The sequence below is a fragment of the Phyllostomus hastatus genome, unplaced genomic scaffold (genome assembly GCF_019186645.2).
Source record: "Phyllostomus hastatus isolate PE091 unplaced genomic scaffold, TTU_PhHast_1.1 phas_scaffold_129, whole genome shotgun sequence".
Taxonomy (NCBI): Eukaryota; Metazoa; Chordata; class Mammalia; order Chiroptera; family Phyllostomidae; genus Phyllostomus; species Phyllostomus hastatus.
In genome coordinates, this window is record NW_025334009.1 from 3,098,882 (window position 1) to 3,118,997 (window position 20,116).

General features: G+C 67.1%; 1 protein-coding gene across 1 annotated transcript; it reads left to right on the forward strand.

Annotated features, from left to right (window-relative positions):
• Positions 1–12,535: 12,535 nt before the first annotated feature.
• On the forward strand, positions 12,536–19,843 carry DUSP7 (dual specificity phosphatase 7). The gene is made up of 3 exons (XM_045857410.1): positions 12,536–13,244; positions 14,752–15,186; positions 17,797–19,843. Exons 1-3 carry the CDS (start codon positions 12,734–12,736, stop codon positions 18,102–18,104), a joined length of 1,254 nt encoding a protein of 417 aa, XP_045713366.1. The 5' UTR covers positions 12,536–12,733; the 3' UTR covers positions 18,105–19,843.
• The last annotated feature ends 273 nt before the right edge of the window (positions 19,844–20,116 follow it).

A 20,116-nucleotide genomic window follows, 5' to 3' on the forward strand; every position in this document is an offset into this window, starting at 1 on the left:
TGGAAACCCTGCCGGCTGAGCCCGTGGGAGCCCAGTGAGTCGTCCCGGCCGGCTGTCCCAGCCCCCTGTCCTGAACCTTGCTGTCCTAAACGACTCGCTCAGGGTGGCCCCCATGACTCCCACCTTAACTGGTGTGTGATCACTTAATGGGACAGAGACCCCCGGGGGTTCTCGCCAAGCACCCCTGCCCCCGGCTGCCGAGGGAGCCCCCTCACCGAGGTGTGTCCCGGGGCATCCCCGTCCCGCCTCCCGGGAGCCTTGCCGCCCGTACGCCCTGTCGCCTGGCAGGCCCACCCCAGCCGACCGGCCGGCAGAGCCCACGGAGAGCCAGGCCGGGGTGCTCCCCCTTCGTGTGAGGCCGCCTCCAGCCCGCCACCCACACCCCTTCCTGTGGCAGGGCCCTGGGCCCCCACCAGTGAGGGGCCTGAGCGCCAGGGCAGGAAACCCGGGTGGGACGGGACCCCGAGGCCCCCCTTCTCAGCCCTAAGCTTCTCTCAGGCACAAGTGTGTGTCCCTGAAGGGACCCCGCCACCGTTCGTGGGCACCTGGTGGGCAGGGCCCTGGCCTGCGGGCGCCGGGCCGGTGCCGTGTGCGTCTCAGCCCCGCCCATCACTGTTCTCCCCAGCTGGAGGCACCTGCGCTCGGCCTGGGGGGCCGAGACAGACAGCCACGGGTGCCCCTGAGCGCCGTGGTCCACACCAACCTCGTCCCAGTTACCCCGTCCCAGGCCTGACCGAGGGCACAGGCGCGCTGCTCAGCCGGCCTCCGGCCCTCCGGCCTCCCCTGGCCAGCCTCCACCCAGGACCAGGACCTCGCCTCCACCTGGCGGATCTCCCCAGAACACCGGGGCAAACGCCAGGCCCGCGGGCCAAATGTGGGCCTCTACCTTGTTTCTGTCCCGCGGCAGTGGCGGGCTCCCTGCCCCAGTGAAGGAGCAGTGACGTGTACACGGTCCTCAGTGACACTCGGCCCCTGGAAGGCCGCCGCGAGGCTGGTGCGGCCCCCGGTGACATGAGTTCGACACCCCTGTGGGTGGTTCTAGAGTCCAGGACCACCCAGCCTCCCCAGAAGCCCCTGCAGTGCCCCACCCCACCTCTGCCCTTAGCCCCTCCAACTCGGACCCTGGCCAGGGCCACCACCAAGCCAGGCCCTGGTGCCCAGGGGCAGGGCGGAAGCGCTTGCCCGCTCCCCAGGGCAGTGCGTCCCCCGCCCCAGCCAGCTCCGCGCCCGTGTCCCCTGCCGTGACAGCCGCTCCTGGGCTGGCCCCCCAGGCCCTCCTGCAGCGGTGCGCTGCTGCTGCTCACGGGAGACAGGCGCTTCCTGCCCGGGCCTGCGCTGGCCCCTGTCCCCACCCCGTCCCCCGAGGCCCCTGTGCCACTGGCCTCGCTCCCGGGGTCGCCCTGGCCCTGGGATGGGCCCCAGCTCCCCAGTGGTTGCCCTGTGCCCTGGAATAGGGCCATTTGTGAGGCCAGCCGTGCCCTCTGAGATGTTCCGGGCCCTCCTGTTGGGGACACGTGCCTCTGGTTGGGAGACCCTCAACCCCGTGGGCCCCTCCGGGGAGGGCAGGGAGCCCCGGGCTGCGGGAGGTCAGGTGCGGGCCCTCCCGACTCCCCCCAGGGGCTCGGGCCTGCCCCCGCCAGGAGCCAGGGCTCGCCCCCCCCACGCCCCTGCTTGGCCCTGGGCCCGCCCCATCTGTTCTCCATTGCAGCCCGAGTCTGCGAGATTAAAACAAACAGTAAAAAGAAAACTTGTAAGACAGCTTATATCCTCCCTGCTCAGCACCGCCCCGTGGCTCCCCAACCCCTCCCCCACCCCAGTGCGGGCCACAGCGCCCACCACAGCCGGGGCAGCCTCCTCCTGGATCCTGCCTGTCCCCACCCCCCTCTGCTGTCACCTGCCACTCTCCCCTCCTCACCCCCCTCCAGCCACATCAGCCACCGCACCGCTCCTTGGACACACCGGGCAAATTCTGGCCCCAGGGCCTTTGCACCAGCCATTCCCGCCGACAGGGACGCTCTGGCTTCCCCCTTCGTGCCTCGGCCTCCTGACCCGCAACATGGAGTGAGAGCAGGCGTGGCCGCGTGGGGCAGTGGGGAGACTCGATCAGACACACCACACGAGAACCGAAGGGCAGGCTTTGCCCCTGCTGGGCGCCGGCGCATGACCTGGGAGGTGGCTGGAGGTGGGGGCGCAGGGCCGGGCCCCCAGCGCCAGGCTCGGTCTCTCTCGGCCGGCCAGAAACCTGCGGCCCAGCCAGCGCTCCTGCGAGGGGGCCCTGGGTACCCTGTGAGGCCCTCAGGCTCCGCCCCCCAACTGCGCACCCCCTCCCACACACTTGGCAGCATGGATCCCCACAGCCTTTCCCTAGCGAGGCTTCCAGCTGCCTGGCCCACCTCGGTGCCCATGCACGGCCCCCACTGGACAGGGAGGGAGCGAGGGAGGGCAGCCATCCCCACAAGCCAGGCCTCCCTGCCCACCTGCTAGCCGAGGGGGCAAAGGTGAGGGTGTGGGCTGGCCGGGTGAGTGTCCTGGCTGTGCGCAGGGACCTCCGGTGGGGCGGGGGCCGTGGGGCTGGACCTGGACAAGCGTGTCGCTGCCCGCTGGCTGGCTGTGGTGGCGCTTCCTCAGCCACGGCCCCTCCCGCCCTCGGGGCTCTGTCCTGCCCCTGATGGCTCAGAACCCCAGCAGAGCGGGGCCAGGGATTGGGGGCTTTTCTGTGTGAAGCAGAAGACTGGGCCTTCTAAGGGGTCTCTCCCACCACCGCCACCACCCCCGCCCCGCAGACCACTGGCCTGGGGTCTCCTGCAGGGGCCCGGGAGCCCGGAGTCAACCCTGCAGGTGAGGGGTGGTGCCAGGACCTGGGGGAAGAAAGTCTCCCCCAGCTCTTGCCTCTTCCACCCTTCCCCCCCCTTCTCCCCGGCTTCCTCCAGAGCACGTGTTTCTCATCCCCACTCAGGCCCCTCTCCCCTCCCCAGCCCGCTTCCTCCCCGAGCCATCCATCCCTGCATGTGGAACTCATTAGGAGACCCTCAGGGCTTGTAACCCAACTCCGGCCTGGGCACGGGGAGGGGCCCCCTCCACAGCCCCCATCTAGAGGGCGGTGCAAGGGCGGGGGACGCCCTGTGTGGCCCCTGTGTGGCCCTGTGCAGCCGCATGCTGGAGAACGGGAATCGAGCACGGCCAAGAGCCGGCTGAGGCTGGCGGGGCAGCAGCTCGTCTCCCTCCCCCCAGCCTGCTCCCTGGCGTCACTCCGCCGCGGAAGCCCCCCCCCCGGGAGCCAGGCTGGGGGTGCTGTGGATCCCGGGGGCAGCACGGCAGACCTCGGGGCCCCTGGAGAGCCTGAGAGGGCCGAGGGGCTCTGAGCTGCAGCCCGGACGGCCCCCAGCTCCCCACCCGAAACCGCGAAGCAGAGAAGGTGGTGTGGACGGCTGCTAGGCAACGTGAGGCCGTCCTGTCCCCAGGAGGACATGCCCAGGGCACGGTCCCACACGCTGGCCATGGAGGTCACGTGAGGGACTGACACCGCGGCCCCAGAGTCCGGGGAAGGCCAGGCGAAGGCAGCATAGCCAGCGGTGTGCCCGCAGGCCTCGTCAGGGCCTTGACCACGGTCCCGTGCGGGGCGGCTGGGGCCGCGGACCTCGCCGACCGTCCCGGGCATCTGGCCACAGGGGGCCTGTTCCTGGAGGCGCCCCCGGCGGGCCCGGCATCCCACGGAGCCCACGTTGGACAGCTCTGCAGCGAGAGCCCCGAGGAGGCAGGAGGCCTGGGCCCACGCGGCCCCCTGGGAAAGGGCCACCGAGGTCGGAGCAGGCGCTGCTCTGGTTGGGTCCGAGCAGAGGGGGGGCGACCAAAGGGGTGACGGCGAAGGAAGGGCGAGCAGGAGGCAGCGGGGCCGAGGCTGGGAGGGGGAGCCGTGCCCGAGCCGCGCCAGGGCCCTGGCGACCCATTTCCTCCCTGCGCTTCCTCCTGCGAGGGCAGGCGGGTGGGTGGCCAGGCGTGGGCACAGAGGCGGAGCCTGGCCCACAGGACAGGACCTGCACGGGCAGGCCCCGGGTGTCGAGAGAGCCCACGTCGCCGCCCCCACCACGGGGCCTCATGGCGGGGCTGCCTCCGGCCCCAGGCCCAGAACTGCCGCTGTCTCCCGTCTCCGTCCCCCACGGCTTTCCCGTGGGGCGGGGCCGCTGCCTGCCCCCCGCCCCAGGGCCTTCTTCTCCCCACTGTCCAGGCCCAAGGGGTGTTTGCTGTCACCTCACAGCAGTCAGTCCTGCAGGAGCCATTGCCCCCACTTTACAGAGGGTGGAAACCGAGCCCCCGAGGGGGCGGGCTGGTGGTTGAGGCAGCATTAGAGCCAGGTCTCCAGGGGGAGCTCCCCCATCTCCACCCCCTGCCCCCACATCTCACCCCCACCCCCTGCCCTGCCTGTCCCAGCACACGTGGCATGCTCACGCCTCGGGCACCTGAGGGCCGCAGTGGGCTGTCCCGCTGTGGTGCCCAGGCCGGCACCCAGCAGGGGGTCAGCCCTTGGCCTTGGGCCAGGCCAAGCAGCTCATGGGTGTTGGGGGTCCGTGCCCAGCACCGTGGGCCCAGGAGCCCCTCCCCCTGCCAGTGCCAGTGCAGACCCTGCCAGCTGCCCTGCGCCCCCCCGGGAGTCAGGTGGGCAGAAGGTGTTGCCCCACTCTGTGGATGGGGAGTCTGAGGCCCCCCCAGGGGCCGCCTGGGGCCGCAGCAGGCAGAAGACCGTGCCCCCCACTCTGCTGGGGCTCCACTTCCTGCGGCGGCACCGCGGCCGGGGACTCCAGCCGGTGCCCCAGCCCATGTGGGTGGGCCAGGCCCGGTGCCTCTGGGGAAGCTGCAGAGGCTCCTGGGAGGGTTTCTAGGGGGGGGCTCTGGCGCCCCTCACGCCCGCCAGCCCCAGGCCGGAGGCTGTCCCATGCGGAGGTGGAGGTGGGGGTCAGGACAGAGCTGTGTCCCGGTGGGAGAAGGCGGAAGCCATGGCTGTGGGGGGGAAGGGGCGGGGGCCCCAGGCAGAGCTGGCCCCTGGCCCGCCCAACCTCCAGCTCAGGGGGCTGCTGGGCGCCCTGAGACGCAGAGGTCCTCGTGGGAGCCCTCCTCTCTCGCAGGAGACCCGTCTCTTTGTGGGAACTCGTCTCCGAGGTCCTGGGGCGTGGGCCCCTGTGGCCGGAATAGGGCTGGGTGGGGCCAGGAAGGAGAATCCCCAGACTGTTTCCTGCCCCCGGGCTCGCCTACCTGGGAACCGAAACACTCCCCCCCCCACCCCGCCCCTCCCGTGCAGCGCCAGGCAGGTGCGAACGGCTGAGCCCGTGGGCGGGCCCCCGAGCCCGCCACCGGCGGCGATGGGGCTGGGCGCTGAGGCCTCAGTCTAGCGACCTCGTGCCTGGACCGGGCCAGCTGGCTCCCAGGACATGTCCCCAGCCTCATCGTGGTCCCATCGTGACCGTCACTGTCACCACCGGTGCCTCGCAGGAGGGATTCCTGAAAGACGGGGCTGCGTGGGCCGGTGGGGAGAGGACCAGACAGGCCTGGGCAGCAGGCAGAAGCGAGTGAGGCAATTAGGCCTGGCAGCCACCGAGAGACTTACCAGCACCCGCCTCCCGCACCCCCGCAGCACAGCCCGCCCAGGCCTCTGGCACATCCGCCCGCCGGGCGCCCCAGGAATTCCCAGCCTCCTTCCTCCACCCGCCCGGCCTCACAGGTCAGACCGGCTGTGAGGTTCGGAGCTGGAGCCTGCCGCTGCTGGCCCCCCTAGCCCCCAACCTGTAGGCTGGTTGGGCGAAGACAGACCCGGGGTCCCCTTCTCCTGACCCCACCATGGTCTCCTGCCTTTTCCCCTGCCTGGGGCACCCTCCCATGCCTCGCCCCCATTCCAGCCACCAAGCCTTCAGGCCCTTCCTGGCAGTGGTGGCCTCAGAAGGCTCAGAAGCTTGGAGCGGGAGGCCAAGGGTGCCCTGGTGGCCGGAGGGGCAGGCAGCTAAGGACACCCGGCCCCTGCACAAAGCGCTGTCTTGGGTCCCTCAGAGCACCGTGTGGGCTCACGGGTGCTGCCCGGAAGGCCTGCAGTGTCCTGAGAGGGAGGGGACAGCACCCAGATAAATACTCCAGGGAGGGGGTGTGAGAGCAAAGGGCTCTGGCCCTCGCCTGCCTGCGGCCTGGGGGCAGGGGACTGGCCCGCCTGCACTTCCCTGGATCCTTTCCTCCTTCGCCCCACCTCCCTCTGAGCCCCACGGGAATCTCCCAGGGGCCGTCCATCAGCCGCTCCTGGCCCTGCAAGGCCTCGGTGCCAGCAAGAGGGGCTCCCAGCCGAGTGGGAAACTCCCACCCAGTGCAGCAGCCCCTCCAGGGTGGTGGGTGCAGGACCGGGGCCCAGCCTTGTTCAGCCTCCAGGGACCCCTGAGGATCGGCCGCTCCTGGACAGTGGAGGGAGCCCTCGCTGAACTGGAAACTGCGGCCTGCCTACCGCCTGAGGCTGGGATGAGGCATGGGGGGGGGGGGGGGGAGCCCTCCGGCAACAGCGAACCTCAGCCTCGCTGCGGAGTGGGCAGGCTGCGCTGGGCAGGCGAGGCCCAGGGGGCGAGTGCAGTGAGAGACCGCCGGCCGGCGTCACCCCCAAGACAGGGAGAGCCCGTGGCGGTGTACGCCACACGCTGACCCCATGCTGGCCGCAGGGGTCCAGAAGGAGGCTGGTTCCGGTTCTGGCTCAGCCACTTCCCAGGTGCCTGCTCTGGCTCTGGGGGACAGTGGGTGTTGGGGGGAGGATGAAGAGACAGAGGAGGGAGCTGGGAGAGGAAGGTTCCGGAAGAGGAGCCAGTGTGTGCAGAGACCCTGAAGAGACAGCAGGGAGGACATCGGAGGGGTGGGGCTGGGGGAGCATTCAGGGGAGGAGCAGGGCCAGGTCACCAACAGCCACACTGGCCACAGAGGGGGACTCCACACTGGAACCGTGGGAGACTTTGGTGCAGGGGAGGGCCAGGCCCGAGTCACATGCTCGCAGATCCCTGGGGCTGCGGCTGGGGGGTGGGGGGCTGTGGGATGGAGGGGTGAGCTGAAAGGAGGCTGGGGAGATGGGCCAGAGGTGGGGGGCAGGGCCCAGCCTGGGCGGGCAGCAGAGAGAGGCCGGACCGGGTCCTGCGAAGGGTGAGGCGCACGGGAGCAGAAAGGGCATTTGACGGTGCCTGAGCTGTGTACGAATGGCCCCCCTCGTGTGCGGGGAGTGGCTGCCCGTGCCTCCGGTGTGTTGCCCTGCGTGGGTGGTCCACGCTGCTGCAGACACGAGAGCAGCTGGTAGAACAGCAGCTCCCTGGGGCTCCCCGTGGACCGTGCTTGGGCCTCCTCCTGCAGGAGTCTGGGCCCCCACCCCCTGCCACAGCTCGATCCGTAACCACGGGCCTCAGTTTCCCTCCCATCAGATGGGTTGCCAGCCCTCCCCGGGCTGATGGGAAGCCCTGAGCCTCTGGGGGGCGGAAGTCCACGGCGGGCAGCCCCAGGCAGGGCTGTCCGCCCTCCCCTAGACCACTCCCCTGACTTATTCATGTTTGTGTGTTTCCGTCCCATCACCTGGGCCACCGTGACTCAGCCCGGCCCACTGGGCGGGTGAGTAACCGGCTGGGGCTGGAGCCAGGCCCTCGGAACAGCCATCTCCCTTCCCGGCCTCAGCGCCCCCATCTGCGGAGCAGACGCGCCCGCTCTGCTCGCCGCGCCGGGGCCGCGGGGCGAAGGCGGGGCTGCGCGTGTGAAGGCGGCAGTGCGGGGCGTGACCCCTGTGCCAGGTCCGGAGCCGGGCCCGCCTGCTCCCGGGCCCAAGCCAGCCCTGAGCAGAGCTGGGACGGCGTGCGGGCCCCGGCCGACCAACCCAGCAGACCCCCATCCCTCCTACTGATTGACTGATTGATCTTTTAAATTTTGGTTTTTAAAATGTATTGATCTGAGAGAGAGGGAAACATCGATTTGCTGTTCCGCTTATTGATGCATTCATTGGTTGATTCTTGTACGTGTCCTGAGTGGGGATCGAACCTGCAACCTTGGCATATAGGTACAATGCCCCAACCAACCGAACTACCCGGCCAGGGCTCCCCCATCCCTCCCAGGGGAACCCGTGCCGGCAGGAGAATGGACTGGAGGGAGGGCGGGGTGGTAAGGAGGGCCCGGCTCACCCACCCCAGACTCCCGCAGGCCGAACTGCCCTGAGGTGGGTAGAGGGGGCACTGGGGGCCCCACGGGGGAGGATTAGGAGAAGGAGCGACTCAGCTGGAGTCAGGCAGGGCAGTCCTCCTGGGGCGGGAGCAGCTGATTTCAGAGTGGTGGGGGCAGGGAATGAGGAAGGGCTGAGTCTGGGGCGAGGAGGAGGAGCAGGAGGTCCCCGTGCAGTGAGCTGGGGGCAGGGGTAAAGAGGCCACAGCTGGTCTGGCTACGAACTGAGGCCGTAAGGAACCGAAGTCTGAGGTCTGAGGTCTGAGGTCTGAGGTCTGATGTCCCTTGTCGACCACAGCCAGCCACTGGTCAGGCCTGCTTCGAAGGGTTTTGAGGCCAGGACTTGGCTCAGTGAGAAAGTGCTGTGATTGACTAGTAATGTCTGCCAGGGACAAAGCATCGCTGACTGGTGACCATTAGTCCTGTTTTCCATATTCTATTTTCTATTTTTAGGCTGGCCCCAGTGGGCTGGGTATGTGGCTAGGAGAGTGGCTGCAGGGACCCAGGAGGGGTGGTTGGCCAAGCGCCCCCTGCCACTGCTGGGTGGGGAGCTGGGGGAAGGAGGAACTATGTCAATCCTCCGAGGTCCCACCCATTGCCCTACACGCTCCCTGGCCGAGGGCAGGCACTCGGGAAAGGCCTGAACACCGGTGGAGGGGAGGCTGCCTTCCTGTCCCTCTGCTTCACTGGCAGCTGTGGGGAGTTCCCACATCTCCCAGGCCCTGGCTGCCGTCCTGCCGGGGCTTGTTCCCTGACACTCCTGGGTGTGACCCTGTCTGCCACCTGCTCCGCAGGGCCCCATCTTCCTGCCCCTCCGCCCTGTGCACCTGGGCAGCGCATGCAGAGGATGAACAGGCACGTGGCTCCCCGGCACCCGAGCTGGCAACAGCTTTCCCATGCCATACTGTCACCCCCCCCAGACTGGCAGCCCCTCTGAGTCCCACCCAGAGCTTGTCACCCTGCGATCCCAACACCAGCTAATAGGGCAGGGTGAGCCAGGAGGGCTGGGGAAGGGGAGCATGGCTTCCACCCCTCAGTAACCACCCTCTGTGGGCACCCCTCCAGAGACAGCGGCAAGTGCCCAGACACACAGGGTCTGTGTGTGTGTGCATGCGTGTAACGGTGCATGTGCACCTACGCTCTGTGTTTTCTACCCTCGAGCACCGGCTCTGTGTCTGTGTGTTTCTGTATACCCACACATGTCCGCAAGCACCTATGGAAAGACAGGTAGGTTTATGTATTGTGTGTGTCCTCACGTGTGTGTAAGGGTGTGTACAGCCAAGGCTCCTCCTGTTCAGGGCAGAGGACTCGTCAGGCCTTCCACAGACATCACCTGTTCTGACTGCAGCACAGGCAGGCCCCTCACCAAAGGGCAGGGAAGAAGCTGTCCCAAGGTTCAGGAGCAAGAGGAGTGACCCCCAGTCTGGGCCTCGGGCTGGGCTCTGATGACACATCTCCCCCAGCAGGGTGCAGCTGCCTGGGGTGGAGGCTGCCATCACAGGCTGCAGGGCGAGGACTGCCCCAGCCCCTGCTCTGCACTCACGGTGGGACGGGAGCTAGACTCCTACCGGGCATCTGCCTTCCTGGAGGCTGGCACCTCAAGTTTGTGCTAGCCTCTCGGGACAGAAGGGCAGGGAACTGACCGACCCTCCTCCCTTCCTCCTCCTTGGGCAAACGCCACTCAAAACACGGTGGCCCATCTCTAAGAAGTCCCCAAACACCAGTGGGAAAAGGAAAGTCTGCTTCTACTATTCTCGAGACATAGCTGCCGGGTCACCAAACCACGCACACACGTGCATGGGGGTGCAGCCCAGCTCACATCAAACATCCCGCTATCACGGTCACGCCTTGCCCTGCGGGGATGGCCCCTTCTCTGGTGGTTCCGGGGCTGGAAGTGTGCAGACAGGGAGGGCCGCTCCTGACTCGCCTCTGGGTTTGGGCCTGGCTCCTGGGCGGGCGGGGAGGGAACGGAGGTGGCAGGGCGGGGAGTGGGCCTGCTGAGCAGGCCCCTCTCCTGCGGGCCTCAGGCGAGAAAGGGTCTGAACCCCGGCAGGAAAGGCCACGTTCCTGAAAAGGGGGCGTGTCTTTGACCCCAAGGCCCTTGGGGCCCCAGGTTCCCTCATCCGGCATCCTGGAGGGAGGCTCACCATGGCAGGGCAAGGCCCTGGGCAGGGACAGCTCTACCCTCTTGCCGTCTGACCGTGAGCAAGTTCCTGCGGTGCTCTAGGCCGTGTAGGTCAGAGGGTTCTGTGCCCCCCGAACCCCCAGCCCCACACACCCGAGGGTGGCTCTCCATGGTCCATTTTACTCAATGTGTCTAGCTGTTCACAGCTGCAGGAAGGGCTTCACTCGGGACCGCAGGCGATGGGGGCCAGGCTGAGTGTGGAGCAGAGACCAGGGAGCCACCCCAGGTCACTCAAGAGGGAATCCTTTCCTCGGGTGGGTGGGTCTTCCTATGCGTGGGGGAGGGGATTGTGGGGGTGCAGGGGAGATTCCAGTTCAGTTGTGCCCCCTGAGAGAGAGCGGTGGTGGCCAGCTCCCTAGGAAGGATTCCCTGGCCAGCAGGCTCTCTCCCCTGGGGGAGGCCAGCCTGGGGTGGGGGGCACTGCTCAGGTCTCTTCTTTGAGTGCTGCCAGCCAAGGGGCCTGTCCTCGGAGAGGCCCTCTCCTGAACGGCAAGGTTTGTGATGGACTGGCTAGGGGCTGTCCAGGCCAGCAATCTCCTACACCTGGGCCACCGAGGCCCGGAGAGGTGAGGACCACAGAGCGCGAGGGCAAGTGGCAGTGCAGACGCCGGGTCCTGGGCCCCTCAGCCCTGCAAGCTCTTTCCAGGGGTTCCAGGGCCCAGGGAGCTAGGCTTTGCCCAGCAACGCCAGGACAGCCATGGGCGATGAGCCCCGCTTTCGACTGCGATGCTGTGGTCTTTCTGGGGCTGTGACTGCGGGAGAGACCTCTGCATCTTTGCGACCCAGCTCTGTGGCCCGGGATGGAACGCTTCAGGTAGACTATCCTTTGCAGGGAACACGGCGGGGAGCGAACGCCTCCAGGGCCGCCCCTCTCCGTGCCTTCCGGTCCGCAGAAAACTCAAGCCGTCCGTGTTGCAGGAACCTCCCCCCCCCACCCCGCCGCCCCCTGCCCCAACCTCTCATCCCACTCCCTCCAGCGGGCAGTGGAGGCGAGGTGTCCGTGAGCCGACTAGCCTCGGGCAGAGTGGGAGGGGTAAACCCGAAGGAGGTGGGGGCCCTTTGCCCGGCGGGGGACGGGCCAGACTAACCACCGGGTCCAGCCGCTAGCTCCCAGACTCCGCAGGAAAAGCGCGGCAGACTCTGCGCACGCGCGCCGCTCGAGTCCAGCCGCTTTGTTCTAGCGCTACCTGCGGCTCCATTCACCTCCTCTGCCCCGCCCGCTAGCGAGCCGCTAAGAAGACCCCGCCCATTCCCGCTCTGGGTGGTACCGGAGGCGAGCCCCGCCCCTCCCTCACACTTCTTCGGCCGCAATTGGCCATCTGCGCGGCGCGCTCCCGCCTACCGCGAAAGTTGATTGGTGCTTTGAGAAGGAGGTAGGAGAAAGAGCGCTGACTGTAAAGGGGTGCTCCTCTGCCCTCCCGCCCCTGTGGAAAAGTCACGTGGCGCTTCACTCCGCGCCTGTCACCACCCAGCTTGGAAAGCTTTCTTAAAGGGCTCCCTCTCTCCTCCCAGGGCTGGTCCTTTCCAGGATTTCTCCACCCCTGCCCACTGTGGGTGGCACAGGCCTGGGCCGTCCTACTCCACCAGCCGCCCAGGTGCTGATTTCCGATCAGGCTAGGTGGGGTGAGACCTCTCGCAGGTCTCGGAGCCTGTAGCCGTCACAGGCACTCTGTAGTCCCCTGAAACGGTGACCGCCTAAACACAGTGCTTGGCACGTAGTAAGCGGTCAATTTCCTTTTGTTGAATGAACGCGCTGAGAAAATGAATGAATAGGGTTGACAGACAGGAAGAGGGGAGGTGGGCTCAGCGTGACCGCCCAGTCCTCGGGGAACTCTGCTTCTGTTAATGAATCTGGCGAGGGGAGGTCAGGCTCAGAACGCCCCCTTGTAGCGCCGTTAGGGTCGGGCGAGCAGGTTATAGGAGACACAGGAGGGCGTCTTGGCCGGGCCCTCTAGGCGGGTCATAGCCAGTTCCAGGCCAGGCGAGACCGAGGCGGCGCTGAGTCGCGGCGAGGGCCCGGGCAGACGGGGTCGGGAGCGCGCCCTAGTTTCCCGTGGGGAGGGGCGGCGGAGGCGCGGCTCCTTTAAGCCGGGGCGCCGGCCCCGCAGCCCCGCCCCCCGGAGGACGCCTCAGCGCGCGGCCGCCCGAGCCGCCGTTTAATTGGGGCTGTCAGGCCGCGGCGCGCGCGGAGGGCCGGGCGGGACGGAGGCCGGGAGGCCGGGGCGGCGGGTACGCAGCTCGGCGGGAGGCGGGCGCCCGGAGACGCGGCTGGGGCCCGCGCGGCCGGGGCGCTGTCCCTGGGCAGGGCTGCCCGGCCCCGGCCCCGGGCCACCCGCACTCCCCATGAAAAACCAGCTCCGCGGCCCCCCAGCGCGGGCGCACATGTCGGCCTCCGGGACGTCGGCGACTGGGGACACCGGGGCGGGGTCGGAGCCCGGTGCGGGGTCCGGCGCGGGCACCGGGGCAGGCGCAACGACGGGTGCGGGGGCTATGCCTTGCAAGAGCGCCGAGTGGCTGCAGGAGGAGCTGGAGGCGCGGGGCGGCGCGTCCCTGCTGCTGCTCGACTGCCGGCCGCACGAGCTCTTCGAGTCGTCGCACATCGAGACGGCCATCAACCTGGCCATCCCGGGCCTCATGCTGCGCCGCCTGCGCAAGGGCAACCTGCCCATCCGCTCCATCATCCCTAACCACGCCGACAAGGAGCGCTTCGCCACGCGCTGCAAGGCGGCCACCGTGCTGCTCTACGACGAGGCCACGGCCGAGTGGCAACCAGAGCCCGGCGCTCCCGCCTCTGTGCTTGGCCTGCTCCTGCAAAAGCTGCGCGACGACGGCTGCCAGGCCTACTACCTCCAAGGTGAGGGCAGCACCGAGACCCCGTCCTGGACTAGCGAGCCTCCGTGGCTTCCAACGCCCCTGCTGGAGGCTGCTTTCCGTCCACGCGCCCAGCCTGTCCCGTAGGCGCCACGTCGCCCCCGGCCCACATCCGCCCCTCCCTGGAGCCCTGCCCCAGCGGTTTATCCTGGTTGGGGGGCCCCTTCTGCACCTCTTTCCGGGTACAATTCCAGAGGACCTGACAAACTTTCCCCCTTCTGGGCTTTCCTTTTTAACTGTTGCTGGCGCCATGGCAGCGCCCAGCTTCCAGCTGAGCCCCTTGGAGAAGGGAGGCGCCCCTCCTGGGACACCCCCCCAAAAGCGACAGGGCACCCAAGGCCAGCTCCTCCAGCCTGGAAATGCATGTCCCTGAAAGTCCAGGGTTCAGACGGGATCCTCTCTCAGCACCACCCCCAGGGCATAGGGACTGCTTGGGTTGGGGGACTCCAAGCATTCCCGCAGGTATCTCCCTGGCTGGGGATCACCGCCTCTTGGAGGCATCTGGGCGGGGGCTGTGAGTAGTAGTATCCCTGGCTCCAGCCCTGGGTTCCCGCGGCTCTGTCCCCAGCCTGCTGGCCAGAGCTTGCAGAAGGGGGAGGCAACACTGGGGGGCGAGTGGCTGCAGCCGGTGTTTCCAATTAACATTCCAAAATGGCCTCTCGCTGGCAGTGGGGCGGGCAGGGAAGGGAGGGGAGGGGAGGCCTGCGGCACCCTCGGGCGCAGGGCCCATGCCTCACTGCAAGGCATTCCCCATTTCTTGTCCCTGTAAAGCCCCCAGTGGCCCTCCTGCTCTGTGAGTCCAAGGCTCTGGGGGGGGGGGGCTGGTCTTGTATTCTAAGTGGGGGATTCTGGAAAGGTAAAGCTGGGACCTCTTTTATGAACCTGCCCCTGCTGGGGGAAAGGACCAGCCAATACTGTCACTCTGCTCTCCCTGACTGTGGTTGGGGGTGGGGGACAAGCCCTGGACTCCGGGTCAGGAGGCCAGGCCCTCTCTGCCTCTGACCCAGACACACCTCTGGCCTCTGCAGTGTCATCCGGAACAGAGGTTTGCGAACCCACAGGTGCTGGCCTGTGGTGGGGTTGTCTGCTTTCCTTTATCACTGAGCCATTATTGGGCACCCGTGGGTGCCAGCTGCACAAAGGAGCTGCAGCAGAGGGATAAGCTGGAGCTTGTCCTCAGGTGCCCTAAGGGCGGTGGTGTGACTGGGGCCGTGAAGCCTCATGAGTAATGGCGTGGAGCTCAGGCATGTGACTTTACCTCCTGGGGCCTCAGTTTTCTCATCTGTGAAGTGGGTCATAGGATAGATGGGGAGAAAACGGGGAAGATGCACGTGTAACGTATGTGGTGTGGCCTGCGTTGGCTGCTAGTGGCGCTTGACACGCGGACCCATGGCCACTGTCGTTGGTCTGGGGCAGCCAGTTTGGGCCGGGGTCGTGGGCTGGCGGCACGGGCAGCCCCTCACCCAGGCCCCGTCTTGCCCCGGCCACAGGTGGTTTCAACAAGTTCCAGACAGAGTACTCCGAGCACTGCGAGACCAACGTGGACAGCTCGTCCTCGCCCAGCAGCTCGCCGCCCACCTCCGTGCTCGGCCTGGGGGGCCTGCGCATCAGCTCCGACTGCTCGGACGGCGAGTCCGACCGAGAGCTGCCCAGCAGCGCCACCGAGTCCGACGGCAGCCCCGTGCCGTCCAGCCAGCCGGCCTTCCCCGTCCAGATCCTGCCCTACCTCTACCTCGGCTGCGCCAAGGACTCCACCAACCTGGACGTGCTGGGCAAGTACGGCATCAAGTACATCCTCAACGTCACGCCCAACCTGCCCAACGCCTTCGAGCACGGGGGCGAGTTCACCTACAAGCAGATCCCCATCTCTGACCACTGGAGCCAGAACCTCTCCCAGTTCTTCCCCGAGGCCATCAGCTTCATCGGTAGGTGTCGCGGCGCCCTGGGCGGGGAAGGCGGGGCGGGCGCGTCCAGGTGTGTGCGGGACTCTGGGTGTCATCCTCGCCTGACTGGGTACCTCTGGGCCTGTCGAGGCCTGCGTGCGCCCTGCATGTGCCGGCATGTGCCCATGGGCGCACCCGTGCCTGCCGTGCGTCACCGGAGCCCTCGGGGTTGAGCGGTGAGCCCCCTGAGTCCTGGGCGCGTCGCAGCCTCTGCTGTCCAGCCCGGGCTTTTCGGGCTCCGCTGTTCGGGGCCGAGCAAGCTGGAACATCACCGCTCCAAGACCTCCCACGGGTCCCGCTGGCTCTGCATCACGCCTCAGCACACGTGTCTCTCCAGGATGGGGCTGTCACGGCGCCTGTTCGGGCTTTACTGTGTACCTGAGGGGGCTGCCTCGTGGCCTGCAGCCAGAGGCCTACTCAAAACAGGCAGCTGTTGGAATGAGGGTCCCCGGAGTGCCTGGTGGGGCCCCAGATGGTCCCCGCAGCCGGGGGCGCTGGTGCGGAGCGTGGGGTGCAGAGAGAATGTGAGAGGAGGCTGACGAGGGCCTCCCCCGGGGCGGCGTGATCTGCTCTTTGGCTTAGCGCCCTCTGAGCCCCTCCAGCCCCACCTCAGCTGACTCCGGCTTATCTCCGACCCCCCACCCCGCTTCCTCCTCAGCCAGCTGGAGACCCCCCCTCCACCCGGGCGGCAGGGAAGGGACGCGGGGTGAATGGAGACGGAGGGTTCTCTGAGCCCGGTGCTCCTGCCCAGCCCCCGATGGCAGGGAGGCAGTGGCCAGGGCAGAGTCTCCCGCTGGCGCTGGCGGCCCTGTTCCGCGGAGGGCGTTTTGGTGTCAGCTGGGCTGGGCTAGCTTTAATAACAGGAAGTGGGAGGCTTCGCTGCCTCATCCGCTTACTGGGAACCAAAACTAGGTGCCTGGCTGGGAGGGAGGGAGGGAGGAAGGAAGGAAGCCGAGGCCTGGGGGAGGGGCTGGGGCTGCCCGGAGCTTCCCCGCCCGGAGCAGGAGGGGAGCAGGAGGACCTGGACCCTGGGGCCATGGCCCTGCCTCAGTGCTGTCGTCCCCCCAGTGAGGGAGGGGAGTGGAGGGGGATCCTGGATCCCCCAGGGCTGAGCCTGGCTTGTGGGTGTCTTTATCCTTCTTGAAGACCCCTCTACACCTGGGGAGGGGACAGAACAGAGTATAAGGGGGGGGCACATTACCCCCCAGTTGGCAAGTGAAGGACTTGAGGCCCACGCATCATAGGACTCAGAGGGACTCAGTGGGACCAGACCCAGCACCAGCCCCCCACTGCTCAGCCACACCCTGAGAGAGCTAAAAATAAAGCCAGCGGAAGCGGTTTCGCTTTGGATCACTCGGGAGTGGGTTGGGGGGTCAGGCGTTGCCATATCCTGATGTGTCACCGCCGGGGGCTCGTCTCCGCCACCCCCTTGCGCCCCAGATCTCAAGGTCAGACCACACAGTTCCACTTGAAGCCGAGGCATCTGCCTTCCCCTGCTGCTCTCTCCCCGCCTACTCCCTGAGCCTGGGTTAAGCACCTACTGTATGCTAAGCCCTGGGCACCCTGCAGTGGGGGTGCGGAGGGGAAGCTCTGGCCGGCGCAGGCGTGAGCACCAGAGGAGGGGCCCTCCGAGGACCCGTGGGTCTATGTGCGGGAGTGCACCAGCGGAGTGCCGGCTGTATGCCTGGCTCCTGGGGGGCTCGCAGGCAGGGCGGTGGGGACCCTGAGGGCCCAGGGCTGTCCCTTATTAATCTGTGCCCCTCGTACAGCTGCGGCGCGGAGAGGGAAGGAGAGATGATAAGATGGAGGTGTTCCGTGGCCCGACCAGAGCTGCTGGGCTCTGCTGTGGGCGAGGCAGGCGTGTGGGGGGCCGGGTGGGGGCGGGGCGGGGTTGGCCACACTGGGTCGGCCTCTGGGCCTGCTGGGGGGCGGCTAGTGAGTGGGTGGGCGGGCCCACTGAAGCACACGCCACTTGCGACAGCCCCGGCCCGGCCCTTGTCCCAGGGCCCGGCTGCTCAGAAGCAGGACTAGCTCGCCAAGGGCTGCTGGGCGGGCCCGGCCATGCTCCCTTGGGGAGGGGGTACCCCTGGGGGGCCCCGGGAGGACGAGCTCGCTGTGGTGGGTGCCGTGACTTAGGGGGACTCTGTGTGGCCTGGAGCTGGCCATTTTGCCTCTGTGTCCGTTTCCTCGTTTCTAAAGTCAGCTCACTAGTAGCCGTGGTGCAGACGACCCAAGAGGGTGCCAGGGACGCCCTTGGCTCACTGGCACGACCGCCGTGGCAGCGTCAGGACTAGCCGTGGTCCTCGCGGTCACTCGGGTCCCGGCAGGACCTCTGCGCAGAGAGGGCCCATTCTGCAGATGAGCAAGTCGGAGCACAGGGACGTCCAGTGACGGCACTACCATGTGGTCTCCCACATGGTCACGCCCTTGACCTTTACCCCAGGTGCTGCCCCCGCCCCCCCAGCGGGGGACCCCACCGGGTCTCTCGGGAGTCAGGCGGCGCCCTCCGGTGACCCCGCCGCCCTCTGGGTCCCAGCCCTGCCCGTGGCCCCTTGGAGGAGGCGCCCGCTGACCCGTGCCCGTGTGTTCCAGACGAGGCGCGCTCCAAGAAGTGTGGCGTCCTGGTGCACTGCCTGGCGGGCATCAGCCGCTCGGTGACCGTCACGGTGGCCTACCTGATGCAGAAGATGAACCTGTCGCTCAACGACGCCTACGACTTCGTCAAGAGGAAAAAGTCCAACATCTCACCCAACTTCAACTTCATGGGGCAGCTGCTGGACTTCGAGCGGACGCTGGGGCTGAGCAGCCCGTGTGACAACCACACCCCCAGCGAGCAGCTCTACTTCTCCACGCCCACCAACCACAACCTGTTCCCGCTCAACACCCTGGAGTCCACGTGAGGCTGGGGGCGCGGGTGGGCAGGGGGCCGGGCCCTCCGCAGGGAGCCCGAGGAACCCGGCCATCGCCTGCGCCCCGGGGCCCGGGCCACCGGGCGGCTGGGCCGCCCCACCGTCCTGGGGCGGGCAGAGCCCACAGCTGGCTGCCGCCGTGTGCAGGACCCCGGAGAGGCAGGTCCGGGGCTACGGGGGCCCGGTGGGCTCCCCCCACCCCCAGGGCTCTCCTTCCTGCTGACGCCCGGCCAGTTCGGCGTTTTTTTAAAGACACCCACGGACCCCAGTTTACCTTCCCCTCTTGGCAGGTGAGTCCGAGCTCCCTGGAGCACAGGCGGTGGTCACGGTCTTCTCAGTTTTGTTTTGTTTTTTTTTTTTTAATGAAAAGTGTTATTTTCAGGCACCATGCAACCGTGGATTGTATAAACCAGTATTTCATCCCTTTCTTGATCTTGCGAGAGAGAGAGACGTGTTCTCAGTTCTGTTTTTTAAAAAGCAATTACTGTTGGGGTTTTTTGTTTGTTTGTTTGTTTGTTTCCTTTTTTTATTGGGAAAGACAGACTCGGTGTTGATCTTGACCAAATGCGTTTTGCACACGTGTGAAGCCTCTGTGTCTGCAGCAGGCCCTTTTCGAGGGGGGTGGGCGGCCCGCGCCATCTCCTCGTGGGACCCCTGTCGTGCCCAGGGGCCCGGCCTGGCGCCAGCCTGCAGTGGCCTGCGGTGACGGCTGCAGGTTGTGCCAGGCGGGCCGGACGAGTGGTCTTTGCATTCTCTGCCCTGCCCTGCCTGCTCCGGTGGTCCCTGCAGACTACCCCCCTCAACCCCAGCAGGAGCCGGGCGGCTTTGTAGCTGCCCTGCTGGCACGGGGCCTCGGGGGGGACTGTCCAGCAGTAGCATTAGCCTTCCGGGCTCGGCCCCCCCGAGGGCCTGGGCCCCGGGCCCTTTTCTACACAAACCCACTACTTCTGTCTCTTCCTCTCTGTTCCTTTGTGACCGAGAGCGGAGGCCCCCCCCACCCCCGCCCCCGCGCGTCAGGGGAGGCTCCGGGGGTGGGGGCCTGGCCCCAGCTGTTCCTTCGGTTCTGCTGCCGCTCCTGGCCCCCTGGTCCCAGCGGAAGCCTGCCCCAGTGCCCCCGTCGCCCATGCCGTCCGCCGCCGGGAACCTCGTCCCCCTGGTGCAGCCCCTGGGCAGGCGCAGAGGGCGGGGACGGGCCGGCGAGAGGGCGCGAGGCTCTGGCCCCCGAGGCCCACCACCGGCACCCACAGAACAAAGCCACGGATTCCGTTACCCTCCTCCGGTTGCGTTCCTCCTCCAGCCCCGGCTCTGCCAGGGGGCTGGGCTGCGGGGGCCGGGCGGGCGCGGCCAGGCGGCCCCCCCCCTCCCCGAGCGAGCCGGCGCCGGCCCCGCTGCATCTTACCTCACGGGGTTGTTTCAGGGATTCTTCAAGGCAGCGGGTCCACAACTTGCCACATTCGAGAAATTGACAGAAGCTTCCGTGCTGTACGTGGTTCTCTTTCTCTCTCTTTTTTACTTTTAAGAAGAAAAACCCAGAAAGATGCATCCGCTTTGTGTAAATGAGAGTATGCCAAGAGCGCGGCCAGTTTTGCTTTATGATGTGTTATGAAGGAAAATTTGTGACCCTGCTTATGTACACACACACACACACACACACATACATATATATATATATATATATCCCGGACCAGCTACGGGACTTTGTTTATATTGCAAATAAATATTATTTTTTCTTTAAAGTGAGTCGTGGTGTCCGCCGGGGGCCGGGGGCCGGGACGCTGGGGCCCACGTCCCCGCACCTGTTTTGTGTGAGGCGACGCCAAGGGCCTGCCGGGCACCTGCTCTGACCGGTCAGAGGTGCCCACCACCTGGAGGAGCCGCCACGCCTCTGGTCAACGCTGGGTGTGGGCATTCCTCTGGGCGCGCCCGGCGGGCCATCGGCTTTCTCTGTGGGCTTTGCGGATCAGTGGACGGAAGGAGCTTGGAGAGGTTTCATGGACCGAGGC